The 14207-nt window shown below is 34.7% G+C and overlaps 2 protein-coding genes across 2 annotated transcripts; both read left to right on the top strand.

Moving 5' to 3' along the window:
- The first annotated feature begins 607 nt into the window (after positions 1 to 607).
- On the top strand, positions 608 to 7314 carry LOC128227559 (putative leucine-rich repeat-containing protein DDB_G0290503). The gene is made up of 2 exons (XM_052938206.1): positions 608 to 777; positions 2597 to 7314. Exon 2 carries the CDS (start codon positions 2674 to 2676, stop codon positions 7183 to 7185), a length of 4512 nt encoding a protein of 1503 aa, XP_052794166.1. The 5' UTR covers positions 608 to 777; positions 2597 to 2673; the 3' UTR covers positions 7186 to 7314.
- Positions 7158 to 13135, top strand: LOC128227560 (rho-associated protein kinase 1-like). Its single transcript, XM_052938207.1, has 5 exons — positions 7158 to 9323; positions 9466 to 9664; positions 10060 to 10134; positions 10248 to 10337; positions 10670 to 13135. The coding sequence occupies exons 1-5, from the start codon at positions 7291 to 7293 to the stop codon at positions 10964 to 10966; spliced, it is 2694 nt and encodes an 897-aa protein (XP_052794167.1). The 5' UTR covers positions 7158 to 7290; the 3' UTR covers positions 10967 to 13135.
- Positions 13136 to 14207: the final 1072 nt, after the last annotated feature.

Here is a 14207-nt window from a genome sequence, read left to right on the forward strand (position 1 = left end):
ATCTTAAATAAGATATTTTCAAAATTTCAGACTGATATAGTTACGAGGACAAGCCGAATATTCAAAGCTTAATGACACGTTCACCATGATACAAGAAATAAAATGTGTGTACGTGAACAAAGGGATAGTATTGGTTTAGTGAATGTAGAGCGAAGACAGAATCCACACACTCAAATGTGCAAGTTATTTAAAATAAGTGTCATGCCTTTTTGAGTGCCTCGATTTGATGAAAGAAGATATATCCCATTTTGAGTGATACAGTCGGAGAAGACTATATATTTTAATAAGATAATAAATAACATTGATAAATGTATTGTTAAACAGGTTGTATATTTAATTTGGAAAATCTTCGCAGTGCTTTAACAGGTCCAAAGGTTTAACAAAAGCTGTTAGAAATCAATACATGATTTAATTTACAAAGAAGATCAAGTGCTATGAAAAAAAATAAACCTTAAAACAATACTTAATGTCAGTGGCGGATTTTGCAATACAATGCGTTTATCAGGTAGATAACTGACTATGATTTACGATACAACGCTGAAATCGAAAGAGGAAGCAAATTAAAACAAAAATTCCCATTTAAAACTACGAAAACATAGAGCGGCAAACGTGTATTGGCTCGATATAAACTTGACTATCAACTTTAAACAAGGGAAGCCCAGTGTTATTTGGGGGAAATATGATTACCCTACAATTTTGTTTTACAATGGATATTTTGGAATAAAGTTAAAGATGGGATTTTTCGGGGAAGCAGGTTGTCTGTTGAGCTCGAGACAGGTATTTTCATTGTTTTACGTGTAGTTTTGAGTTTATCTAATGATAATGGTTAACGAATCGTATTGTGGTTGAAACAGAAGTAAGAAAATTGTAGCCATTGCCTTACACTAATGCAATGATCAACAACAAGTTCGTAATCTTTATTGAAACTAGCCGACTTTAGCTTTCTTATGTACAATTACGTGAATTATGGATGTATATTATTTTGATATCATTTCATATCCGTATATAGTTAAAATATCGAAAAAAGAATTAATTAATCTGCAATCACTTTATCTTACATATAATTTACATATAAGTGATGAGCAAACAGTACCCTTTCAAAATCAATTGCATTGCCTCACCAGGCATCAAGATTTAACGTAATTGCAAATGTGATGACAATCTATTTGTATATTGGATACAATAAAGATAGTTGAAGCTTGTATGCCATTATACCCCTTTCATGGCACGGATCAATGAGAACGATTTGTTGACCAAACAGTACAAGACAGAGCTGCAAATTTCAGACGTTGTACAGCTCACTCATGTTCCATAGAATGCATGCGCGTATGTTCTAATTGCTCTTTCGAAAAACGATGTGTTTACAAAATAAACTCGTAAAAGTGATTATAGGCATTGTGTGCCAGTAATTACTTTTTAGAGATTAATTCATATTGATGAAAAATATCACCTGCTATTTACTTATACTTTACGACACAACTACGACGACGACGATTTTTATGATGGGTATGAATATGGTTAATAAAACTCTTAAGATCAAGTACCGATGATGTAAAACGATGATGATGGATTAACATACTCAGCTTGTTTGTGCTTGATCTTTGACTTTACATGTATCCGACCTAGTTACGAAAATGACTACAAGAAATAGTTTTGATCAAAATCGAAATAAGACATTCATCTGATTAGAATATAATCCTTTATTAGTTTGACAGACCATATGCTTCTGGAAATGGATATTATTTGAACAGCTTTATAGGGATTTTTATGTTGACGAACTAAGAAATATATATACATTATAAACTTATTTCTTATGTTTTCAATTGCAAAACCGACTGAACTGTTTACTCATTACAATTGTATGGTCATACCCGAATGCGGATCAGAATACCTTAAATGGCCAAATACACACTCGGTAATACAGTTTTATAGTGTGCAATTGAAGCACGATGAGTTGAGCTGTAAGGCAAGAGCGTTATGGTCCGACATCCAATATAATACAAGAACGTGACAAAGCGCGTGTTATGTAACCTCTTACGGTGCTATTCTGATAACGTGCTAAATTATCGAGCATGATATATACCGGGAAGCTGTAGCAGTCAATTATTTACGATACGACTGCTTACGTTATTAGGATTTAATTACAGCAAAATTTTGGCATGTTTTACACTAAATCAGTTGCTTATCAGTTTAAAAGCACATGCAATTTCTCTATCTCTATTCAATTCCATTTCATTCCATTTACTTTTACATGCCCATTCCGCACCCTCCCGAGTTCGCCGCTCAAATTAATTGCCCTTTTCCATACTCCACCCTGCCCTTTTTAAATCCTGGCTGGGGCACTGTGATCTGCAGTACAAGCTATTGCAGACGATTACTGATAAGATACAATATTGACTTAACAAATCATCAAAAAGTACAATTAGTGCTTCAGGGTAAATATCAACACAACTTACAGTGTTGAACAAACAATCTTCGTACATTAAAAGTCTCACTCGAACCGATATAGATATTTCTTTCTCTTCCAACGTAATTTATAACGAAATATATTATGTTTTGTTTTATCCTTTCTATGATTGCTTTTTTATATGAAGAGATACCAGATAAGCTCGTCAGATACTTTTGGGGAACGGTACAAAGATATATACATGTTTTAAACTAAACGGTTAAACCATGGACGATTTAAAGGATGAGTTGTATGATATGCAACCTGACAAAATTGCACTTCGAAAGGAAATATATAGACTACAACTGAATAATGAAAACTTATTACTTGAAAACGAAAGTCTCAAAGAACAACTTAATCTTATGCAACATGAAAACAGTTCAGTAAGCAGTGATGACGACAGCTTTGAACAAGAATATGACGGAGACGGTTTAGACGACCGAGATCACATGCAGTATGAAAACAGATTACTTTGCCGTAAAATTGACTTGCAACGAGAGAAACAGGATATTTTGCTGCAAAATCAGAATTTGGTTTCAGCTAATAAGCGACTGACAGTCAAACGAAGCAACAGCGATTTGAACCGTTTACTGGATGATGAAAGAGTGAAGAACAAACTTCTAGAAAGAGAAAATTCTAAATTAACAACAGTCCAACGACATGATACATGCGAACGTGAAGCAAGCATTCAGAGTAAAAAAGCTTCCATTGCAGAAGGAATTACTCAAACAGTACAGGAAGAGAACATCGATTTAAAGAAAAAAGTAGCCGGACTTCGCCGAGATCTGATTTATCTACAAACAAAATATGACCGACTGCATAAAAAGAAGACTTTGATCAAAAAAGACAATGTAACCAGACCTAAGGAAGTCACCTCACCAAAATTGTCAGGACGAAGCAGGTCCACTAGGTCAAAAAGATCGTTAACAACGACAATTGAAAACGATAGTGCTTCGAATTTCTGTTTTGATGATCGCCAACAAGAATGTGATGACTGTAAACACTTACATAGACAAAATGAAGAGTTAAAACGGATATTGACTGAGGAACTGGATAGTGAACGATCAGCAAAATCATTATTATTAAAAGAAAGAAACCATTACAAAGGGCAAGTTGAACAGATGAAAGCATTGCAGTTAGATCTCGAACATTGCAGAGCTCTCCTCAAACAAGAAAACAACAACTCGGAAGAACTACGAAATTCAACTGAGAAAAATCAGCAGTTGGAAGGACAACTTTCTGATCTCAACACGTCTGGAAAAGAATTGGTTGAGAAGAATAATTATCTTAACAATGAAGTCAAACAGTTATCAAATGTTCTCGAAGGTAAAGATGGAGAAATAAGTAAACTAAAAAATAAACTTTTGGTGAAAGATAAAGAGATTGAAGAAAGAGTGAATGAAATTGTCCTGTTAAAAGAAAGGCATGTAGAGAATCAAGAACTGGTATCTGATCTACAAACCGAAATCAACCAATATAAAAGTAATTTGAGAGCCGTTAATAGTTCAAACCTACAACGCGAACGGGAGAAATATCAACGGGAACTTAAAACAGCTAGTACAGAATTAGAAAACGCGGTTGAAAACAACAAACTGATGGATCGGATGAGTTCTGATCTTAACAAACAAATGAGAGAGTTAACAATGAGAAAGGATAGCGAAATAAACAACCTAAATTATGAATGTCAACGGAAAGGTAAAGGGATTGAAAATGCAATGACTGAACTCTTTTTAATAAAAGAACAAAATAAAACAAATAAACAACTGGTCACTGATTTACAAATTGAACTCGGTCAATATACAAGAAAATTGAAAGAAAAAGACTCTGACGCAGCAAATATGAGCAATACTATTTCAATTCTAAGACGTGAAGTGGAGACATATCAGATCGAACTAAATCAGGCACGCGACGAACTCAGACATGTGACTGAGAATACTGATGAAAAGTCTGAACAAGCCTTTATTGATGAAAGAGATTCCTTAAACAATAAAGTCAGAGAGTTAACAAATAAACTCAAAAGAAAAGACAGCGATGTACGGAAGATGGGAACGAAAATTGATGAATTTACCTCAAAAGAAGAGAAAAATATTAAACTTGAACGACAGGTCACAGATTTACAAATTGAAGTCAACCAATATAAAAGTGACTTGAACGAAAAAAGTATCGCCTCCACTAAATTGACTAATACTATTTCAAACTTAAGACGTGAAGTGGAGACGTATCAGAGCGAGCTCAATCAGGCACGGGATGAACTGGGAAATGCGACTGAGAACAATCAACAGATGGATCGACAGTTCTCCGATATAAAAAAGAGTAATCAAGCGTTCATTGATGAAACACGTTCTTTAAAGGATAAAGTCCGAGAGTTAACCAATGTTCTCAAAAGAAAAGACAGCGATGTACGGAAGATGGAAACGAAAATGGCTGAATGTTTCTCAATAGAAGAGAAAAATAGTAAACTTGAACTACAGGTCACAGATTTACAAGTTGAAGTCAGCCAATATAAAATTGAATTGAACGACAAAAGTTCTGCCTCTACTAAATTGACTAATACTATTTCAAACTTAAGACGTGAAGTGGAGACGTATCAGAGCGAGCTCAATCAGGCACGGGATGAACTGGGAAATGCGACTGAGAACAATCAACAGATGGATCGACAGTTCTCCGATATAAAAAAGAGTAATCAAGCGTTCATTGATGAAACACGTTCTTTAAAGGATAAAGTCCGAGAGTTAACCAATGTTCTCAAAAGAAAAGACAGCAATGTACGGAAGATGGAAACGAAAATGGCTGAATGTTTCTCAATAGAAGAGAAAAATAGTAAACTTGAACTACAGGTCACAGATTTACAAGTTGAAGTCAGCCAATATAAAATTGAATTGAACGACAAAAGTTCTGCCTCTACTAAATTGACTAATACTATTTTTAACTTAAGACGTAAAGTGGAGACGTATCAGAGCGAGCTCAATCAGGCACGGGATGAACTGGGAAATGCGACTGAGAACAATCAACAGATGGATCGACAGTTCTCCGCTATAAAAAAGAGTAATCAAGCGTTCATTGATGAAACACGTTCTTTAAAGGATAAAGTCCGAGAGTTAACCAATGTTCTCAAAAGAAAAGACAGCGATGTACGGAAGATGGAAACGAAAATGGCTGAATGTTTCTCAATAGAAGAGAAAAATAGTAAACTTGAACTACAGGTCACAGATTTACAAGTTGAAGTCAGCCAATATAAAATTGAATTGAACGACAAAAGTTCTGCCTCTACTAAATTGACTAATACTATTTCAAACTTAAGACGTGAAGTGGAGACGTATCAGAGCGAGCTCAATCAGGCACGGGATGAACTGGGAAATGCGACTGAGAACAATCAACAGATGGATCGACAGTTCTCCGATATAAAAAAGAGTAATCAAGCGTTCATTGATGAAACACGTTCTTTAAAGGATAAAGTCCGAGAGTTAACCAATGTTCTCAAAAGAAAAGACAGCGATGTACGGAAGATGGAAACGAAAATGGCTGAATGTTTCTCAATAGAAGAGAAAAATAGTAAACTTGAACTACAGGTCACAGATTTACAAGTTGAAGTCAGCCAATATAAAATTGAATTGAACGACAAAAGTTCTGCCTCTACTAAATTGACTAATACTATTTCAAACTTAAGACGTGAAGTGGAGACGTATCAGAGCGAGCTCAATCAGGCACGGGATGAACTGGGAAATGCGACTGAGAACAATCAACAGATGGATCGACAGTTCTCCGATATAAAAAAGAGTAATCAAGCGTTCATTGATGAAACACGTTCTTTAAAGGATAAAGTCCGAGAGTTAACCAATGTTCTCAAAAGAAACGACAGCGATGTACGGAAGATGGAAACGAAAATGGCTGAATGTTTCTCAATAGAAGAGAAAAATAGTAAACTTGAACTACAGGTCACAGATTTACAAGTTGAAGTCAGCCAATATAAAATTGAATTGAACGACAAAAGTTCTGCCTCTACTAAATTGACTAATACTATTTCAAACTTAAGACGTGAAGTGGAGACGTATCAGAGCGAGCTCAATCAGGCACGGGATGAACTGGGAAATGCGACTGAGAACAATCAACAGATGGATCGACAGTTCTCCGATATAAAAAAGAGTAATCAAGCGTTCATTGATGAAACACGTTCTTTAAAGGATAAAGTCCGAGAGTTAACCAATGTTCTCAAAAGAAAAGACAGCGATGTACGGAAGATGGAAACGAAAATGGCTGAATGTTTCTCAATAGAAGAGAAAAATAGTAAACTTGAACTACAGGTCACAGATTTACAAGTTGAAGTCAGCCAATATAAAATTGAATTGAACGACAAAAGTTCTGCCTCTACTAAATTGACTAATACTATTTCAAACTTAAGACGTGAAGTGGAGACGTATCAGAGCGAGCTCAATCAGGCACGGGATGAACTGGGAAATGCGACTGAGAACAATCAACAGATGGATCGACAGTTCTCCGATATAAAAAAGAGTAATCAAGCGTTCATTGATGAAACACGTTCTTTAAAGGATAAAGTCCGAGAGTTAACCAATGTTCTCAAAAGAAAAGACAGCGATGTACGGAAGATGGAAACGAAAATGGCTGAATGTTTCTCAATAGAAGAGAAAAATAGTAAACTTGAACTACAGGTCACAGATTTACAAGTTGAAGTCAGCCAATATAAAATTGAATTGAACGACAAAAGTTCTGCCTCTACTTAATTGACTAATACTATTTCAAACTTAAGACGTGAAGTGGAGACGTATCAGAGCGAGCTCAATCAGGCACGGGATGAACTGGGAAATGCGACTGAGAACAATCAACAGATGGATCGACAGTTCTCCGATATAAAAAAGAGTAATCAAGCGTTCATTGATGAAACACGTTCTTTAAAGGATAAAGTCCGAGAGTTAACCAATGTTCTCAAAAGAAAAGACAGCGATGTACGGAAGATGGAAACGAAAATGGCTGAATGTTTCTCAATAGAAGAGAAAAATAGTAAACTTGAACTACAGGTCACAGATTTACAAGTTGAAGTCAGCCAATATAAAATTGAATTGAACGACAAAAGTTCTGCCTCTACTAAATTGACTAATACTATTTCAAACTTAAGACGTGAAGTGGAGACGTATCAGAGCGAGCTCAATCAGGCACGGGATGAACTGGGAAATGCGACTGAGAACAATCAACAGATGGATCGACAGTTCTCCGATATAAAAAAGAGTAATCAAGCGTTCATTGATGAAACACGTTCTTTAAAGGATAAAGTCCGAGAGTTAACCAATGTTCTCAAAAGAAAAGACAGCGATGTACGGAAGATGGAAACGAAAATGGCTGAATGTTTCTCAATAGAAGAGAAAAATAGTAAACTTGAACTACAGGTCACAGATTTACAAGTTGAAGTCAGCCAATATAAAATTGAATTGAACGACAAAAGTTCTGCCTCTACTAAATTGACTAATACTATTTCAAACTTAAGACGTGAAGTGGAGACGTATCAGAGCGAGCTCAATCAGGCACGGGATGAACTGGGAAATGCGACTGAGAACAATCAACAGATGGATCGACAGTTCTCCGATATAAAAAAGAGTAATCAAGCGTTCATTGATGAAACACGTTCTTTAAAGGATAAAGTCCGAGAGTTAACCAATGTTCTCAAAAGAAAAGACAGCGATGTACGGAAGATGGAAACGAAAATGGCTGAATGTTTCTCAATAGAAGAGAAAAATAGTAAACTTGAACTACAGGTCACAGATTTACAAGTTGAAGTCAGCCAATATAAAATTGAATTGAACGACAAAAGTTCTGCATCTACTAAATTGACTAATACTATTACAAACTTAAGACGTGAAGTGGAGACGTATCGGAGCGATCTCAATCAGGCACGTGATGAACTGGGAAATGCGACTGAGAACAATCAACAGATGGATCGACAGTTCTCCGATATAGAAAAGAGTAATCAAGCGTTCATTGATGAAACACGTTCTTTAAAGGATAAAGTCCGAGAGTTAACCAATGTTCTCAAAAGAAAAGACAGCGATGTACGGAAGATGGAAACGAAAATGGCTGAATGTTTCTCAATAGAAGAGAAAAATAGTAAACTTGAACTACAGGTCACAGATTTACAAGTTGAAGTCAGCCAATATAAAATTGAATTGAACGACAAAAGTTCTGCCTCTACTAAATTGACTAATACTATTACAAACTTAAGACGTGAAGTTGAGACGTATCGGAGCGATCTCAATCAGGCACGTGATGAACTGAGAAGTACGACTGAAAAAACTCAACAGATGGATCGACAGATATCCGTTCTAAAACAGTCTGAACAAGCGTCTATTGATGAAAGAGGTTCTTTAAACGATATTGTCAGAGAGTTTACAAATATTCTCAAAGGGAAAGACAGTCATATACAGAAGATAGAAACAAAATTGGCTGAATTGTCCTTGATAAAAGAGGAAAATGTAAAAGCTGAACGACAGATTACAGACTTACACATTGAAATACAGAAATATAAAAGTGAATTGAAAGACAAAGGTGGCAATTTGACGAAACTGACAAATACAATCTCAAACTTAAGTCATGAATCGGAGAGATGTAAGAGTGAACTCAAAGAGGCCCATGAAAAAATAAGGAAGTTTGATCTACGATTGAAAACTGTTACTGACGAGCATGAAAATTGCAAACATCTCATTTCTTCTCTGCGTAAAGAGAATCAAAAGCTGTCTATGCACAAAGTTGATCAGCCAAGACGTTCAGAAGCAACGCTTAGTCAAAGAGAACACGAACTTAGTCTTGCTTTGGAAAAATCACGGCACGAGCTCCGTGAAGTTCAGCATGAACTAGATGATACAAAAACAAGGTAAATTCCACAGTTTTATTGTATATTTCATGATCATTCTGATTCTGATTCAGGTTTGTTCTCAATTTTTAAAGAATTACTTTTTACAAAAAACTAAAACGCATCGAATCAAACTATTCTGATATATAAGTACGTTATCCAGGCTGAGTAAGGTCATGGAACAGAAACGGACTGACAATAATCCAAATATCGCCGAACTAAGCGACATAAATCGACCAACAAAACTTTCTGAGCGTTACTCCGAATTGTATGACAACCAATGGACAGATGCATTTGAGGTCATTTGCAAACAGTTACAGGACGAGCAATCTACAATCAAATCCCTCATTGGTATATTGATGGTATGGTATCAATTAATATTCTGTTTAGAAGCGAATTTTTCTATTATTAATAATAATCATGTTGGCATTTATAGACGACCCTGCTATGCTTGAAGTATAACAGTAACAGAATGTAAACAGCAGAATTTTATAACAGAAACTGTTGCGTGCTCGCTAATTTGGACCAACCTGAAGTTTAATCAATACAACACATCACAATATTAGTTAAATCAGTGGCGTATGCATTTTGCTTTTTAACATGGATAAAAGCGTAACCTATAACCTTGATTTGAGATAGAATGAACATCTCATAAACTGTATCAAATATGTTAAATGTATAAAAGTCATTTATTATGTAAACTATCTTTGCATTTTGCATTTACATTTTGTTTGTATTTTGTACTATATATTTGAAGAATGCTGCCAAATATTGTCGCGAAGAAGCCATGACACAGTTGGAAGCAATACAAGGAATTTTGCTACCCCGGAAAGTAGGATTTATATTTTATATTTTCATCATTTACGATTACTGTTGTGTCTAATATTGAAAAGCCCATATACAGTGTAAAGCGTTAGGGCAACTATTACACGAATCTATTTTCAGACTGGATCCACTTTTCCGTCACTTATTCACAAGAACTTGAATGATTTTCGAAAAGTACTTGGAGAACAAACAGGAGCCGCCATTTATGAGGTAGGAGGAAATCATTAATATTAAGTTCACTTAAACTCAGATACCCTACCTATCACTCCAAGAGGAAACAGCGTGAACATTACACTTTTAGGCAATACATACTATATTTATTAAAGTAGGACAGCGACTGACACACTTCATTATCCATACGTCGTAGTGACTCTAATAAACTCTGACTACAATTGAAACTACATGGACAAGCCAGATGAAACTGCACTTGGTAACACAAGTGCGATCATTACAGCACCGAATCTGTATCAATACACATTATATGAACAATAAATAAACATTACATGGACAATATATTACCATTGTTATATTCATATATTTAGAAATACATACAAGACATTGCTAAACAGCGTCAGCAGTCTTTGCAACTAGACGTAATACCATACGTCAAGGAGTGCGTTGAACTCTGTTGGCTAATGAGCATACAAGACCCACCCGTTGTCGTTGCACCAGAGTTACAACACGGTGGAAATTTCGACACGGACTTCTACAAGGCGTATACCAAGAGTGGTCCCCTTATTGACTACGTCGTCTGGCCCGCCCTTTGCCTACACGAGAAAGGGCCACTGCTTTGCAAAGGCATCGCACAGGGATATGACGGGAAGAACACAAAGAACTAATGATATATGGTTGTGTTTCTTTGACGTTAAAAGTTATTACTTTGTTTGGTATAGATATGCTTATTTTTGTATTATGGTAAGATGCAAGTGCCATAAAGAAGTCGCATTTCATTGTATAAACAGCAATGTCAGTTGTGATATGTAAATAAGATATCCCGTCCTGTTACTTCCAATTCATTTTAAATGCAGTCACTATGTTAACCCTTTACATATTATTTATAATTTATCCAATTCATTCTTTAAAATGTGATTACTTTTCTGAACATTTAAGATCAACCGTTTTCTCGAAAAGTCAACAAATAAAACAAGTGTGTTGATTAATAGTTTGAATAAGATTGAATGAAACAGTATTGATTCCATTGCAAGACATAAGGAAGTTAAAATGGTTTCTTTATTGTCAAAAACATAGTTAGCGATATAAAACCAGTGGAAACAATGTAAAATGTGTTATTATAATAACAATTTCACGTCAATGCTACATGCGCTTGAATTTAAATGTATTTTTTGCGTTCAACAGTTTTCATTTACTCAACATTTTTTTTGCAAGAGCACAGTATAAATAATATATATACGTTAAGCTAAATATTTTGTATAACAAGTTTATGTCTACTCGGGTTTTCTGTGTGTGTGTGTAAATTTTGACATAAAGAATCTTTCACGCATAAACATTACTAAACTATTTTGTTTCGACTGATTCCAGTCCATGTTATTCTATTCTATTTATGTAAGTAAACAATTCGAGCGTAATGGTTGTATAACTGTTATTTTTTTAATTAATTATGTTATATAAAGTCAGTGTACCAAACATAAATACATGTTATTAGTATGTATTTCAAAAATAGACATGCGTTAACCAGATAATCGTTGCGAACCTTGAATTTCAAATTGCGTTTTTAAATAATAAATGTATTTAATGGAATTAAGATATTTAGCAAAATAGTTTTATAATTATATTGTAGTTATTCAGAAAATGACTCTTTTACACAGATGTATGCTTGATTTAAATCAGAAAGCATTATGATTAGTGGTGTTAAGTGTATTGATTTGCTACTCTTCCACAGAGGGTTGTATATTTACAATATTTAATTTGTTCTTATCTCAATGAGTTTGAAATAGTGCATACGTTCTTTAATGATATACTTACTTTATAGCCCCTGAAGTATTTCAATCAACGTTTAAGTGAAAAAGAAACGAAAGTTATTCTTGGAGAGATTTTGCCACGTTCAGGGCGTTTGAACAAGCAGGTGATTTTTTTCCGTTGCATATAGGGCTTCAAGGGGATTGTTCATATTTATATGTAAAGTATATTCTAACAGTATCCCTTAAACGTATGTTTTCATTATCCTGCAAGACTTTGTACTTTCTAAAGTACTCGTACGAGCTGCTTAAAACTTGAGTAGTATGTCAACATGATGAGAGTCATTTTAAACATAGGATTTTGGCCCTCTCATTATTCAAAATGCCTAGAATGGCTCAGTTATGTTTCAAAAATGGACCTTTTTGGGTAATTTTCATGAAACGATTTATGTCATATGTATGTTCGAAATGGCCTTAAAGTTAAATTATCTTTTTCAAAGAGTTTATGGATAAACAAACCCTTCTTAATTTGTCGTTTTTAAAGTTATGAGATGAACGAATCTATGTGATTAAATTAAAAACTTTTGCATGGAGTATATATAATTTAACACCACCTTTTATGATAAAAAAGGTCAGAGTTGCAAACCGACTCACAAGGATCAGCGAGATACGATCTTGTGCTTTTCAGGTTTAATTGTAAACACACAGTATTTACAAATAGTATTAACCATTCAGCCAATGAATACATAAAATTTCGAAAAATGACAACCAGGAAGTAAATTAAATTACATGTACAGAAAGTGCTTAGGTCAAAACTGAGCTTTTTTGTTTCCACTAACATCACTCAAATAAGGGAGTATTTAGGTTGGCATAACATTTATTTGTTGTTGTTTTTCTCTTTTTTTGGAGAAGATGGAATTTTTATCAAATCGATCTATATCAGGGGTTTTTTTACTGTTGTAGAACATTTTAGAACATTTGTTTGTATTTTACGCCTTACAGGTATTTAAATGGCTGATATCTACTAAAATATGGCTAAGATACTGTGATTTATAGGAATAAATACTTCAATATACAAAGGGTTGATTTATACCAGCCAAACAGAACGGAAGAAAAAAAATAGTATGTAAACACATGCATTATAAAAAAAAGACAAAGGACGAGCAATACAATTTTAATGATGACACAATTTAAACGTTGATATAATTAAATCAGTTACGATTATGTTTGTACTCATATAGATTGGACTTCCCCAAAATCGCCCGCGATTCTAAGTTAATGTTTGAACGTTAAACTAGAACTCCGTCAATGTCGCCTGCTGGGAATACTCAATTTAATCTCCCCCCACCCAGAATGTGTATATCGCACTGTCCCTTCGTTCGATTGTCCTCCCGTCCGTTTATGTATTCGTTTGTCTGCGTTTCTGTCCGGTACAATAAACCTTATCTCAGCAAAACTTTGCTATCATTGATGGGATTTCATTAAACATGCACAGACTTGAAGAATCACGGTGGGAAGGTGAGTTGTGCAAACACATTTTTCTCAAAAATCAAGGTCACACATGGAGGTCAGTATTGAACTGTATTTATTTATTTGTGTCTAAACTATATGTTTTTGACTATAAATGGGAATAAAGCGCCACATAGCACAAGAGCTCCATTAGAATGTGTGTCGCGTATAAAATACGGGCTCTTATCTGAAATATCAAGTTCACTGCTGGAGGTCAATGTTATAGAATGTGCATATGCTATTCATAGTAATAATTCGTGTGTCATTTGTATAGTGTGGACCAATATATATTTAGATAATGCAGAACGCTTTAGGTTTATATGTCAGTTACAACATAATCCAAATGTACTTTATAATACAATGATCTCTCCGGCAAGACCAAATCGAGGGCAAAGGTAACAGCTCTTAATAAAAGAAAATGTTACTAGAGCGATATGTTTCTCTGTTGAACTTGATAAAGTTAGTCTAAAAATATAATGTAGTGTCTGTAGAGATTGTCAAGCTCAATAACTCTAAATTGAATACAACAATCTGGCAATCAAACTTTGTCAATTTATTATGCAGAACATGTTTAACGTTTTATACAGATTGCATAATAAATGATTGTGTAAGGGTTATGGACAGACTGAATTGGATAAGGTTTAGCAGTTCAATG

This window comes from Mya arenaria, chromosome 3 (genome assembly GCF_026914265.1).
Source record: "Mya arenaria isolate MELC-2E11 chromosome 3, ASM2691426v1".
Taxonomy (NCBI): Eukaryota; Metazoa; Mollusca; class Bivalvia; order Myida; family Myidae; genus Mya; species Mya arenaria.

Bases quoted from the DNA above. Each gene is read 5' to 3' on its own strand.
- LOC128227559 (XM_052938206.1), top strand. From the start codon at position 2,674: ATGGACGATTTAAAGGATGAGTTGTATGATATGCAACCTGACAAAATT.
- LOC128227560 (XM_052938207.1), top strand. From the start codon at position 7,291: ATGGATCGACAGTTCTCCGATATAAAAAAGAGTAATCAAGCGTTCATT. The intron at 10,135-10,247 runs GTAGGATTTATA...ATCTATTTTCAG, and splicing joins GAATTTTGCTACCCCGGAAA to ACTGGATCCACTTTTCCGTC. The intron at 10,338-10,669 runs GTAGGAGGAAAT...TCATATATTTAG, and splicing joins CAGGAGCCGCCATTTATGAG to AAATACATACAAGACATTGC.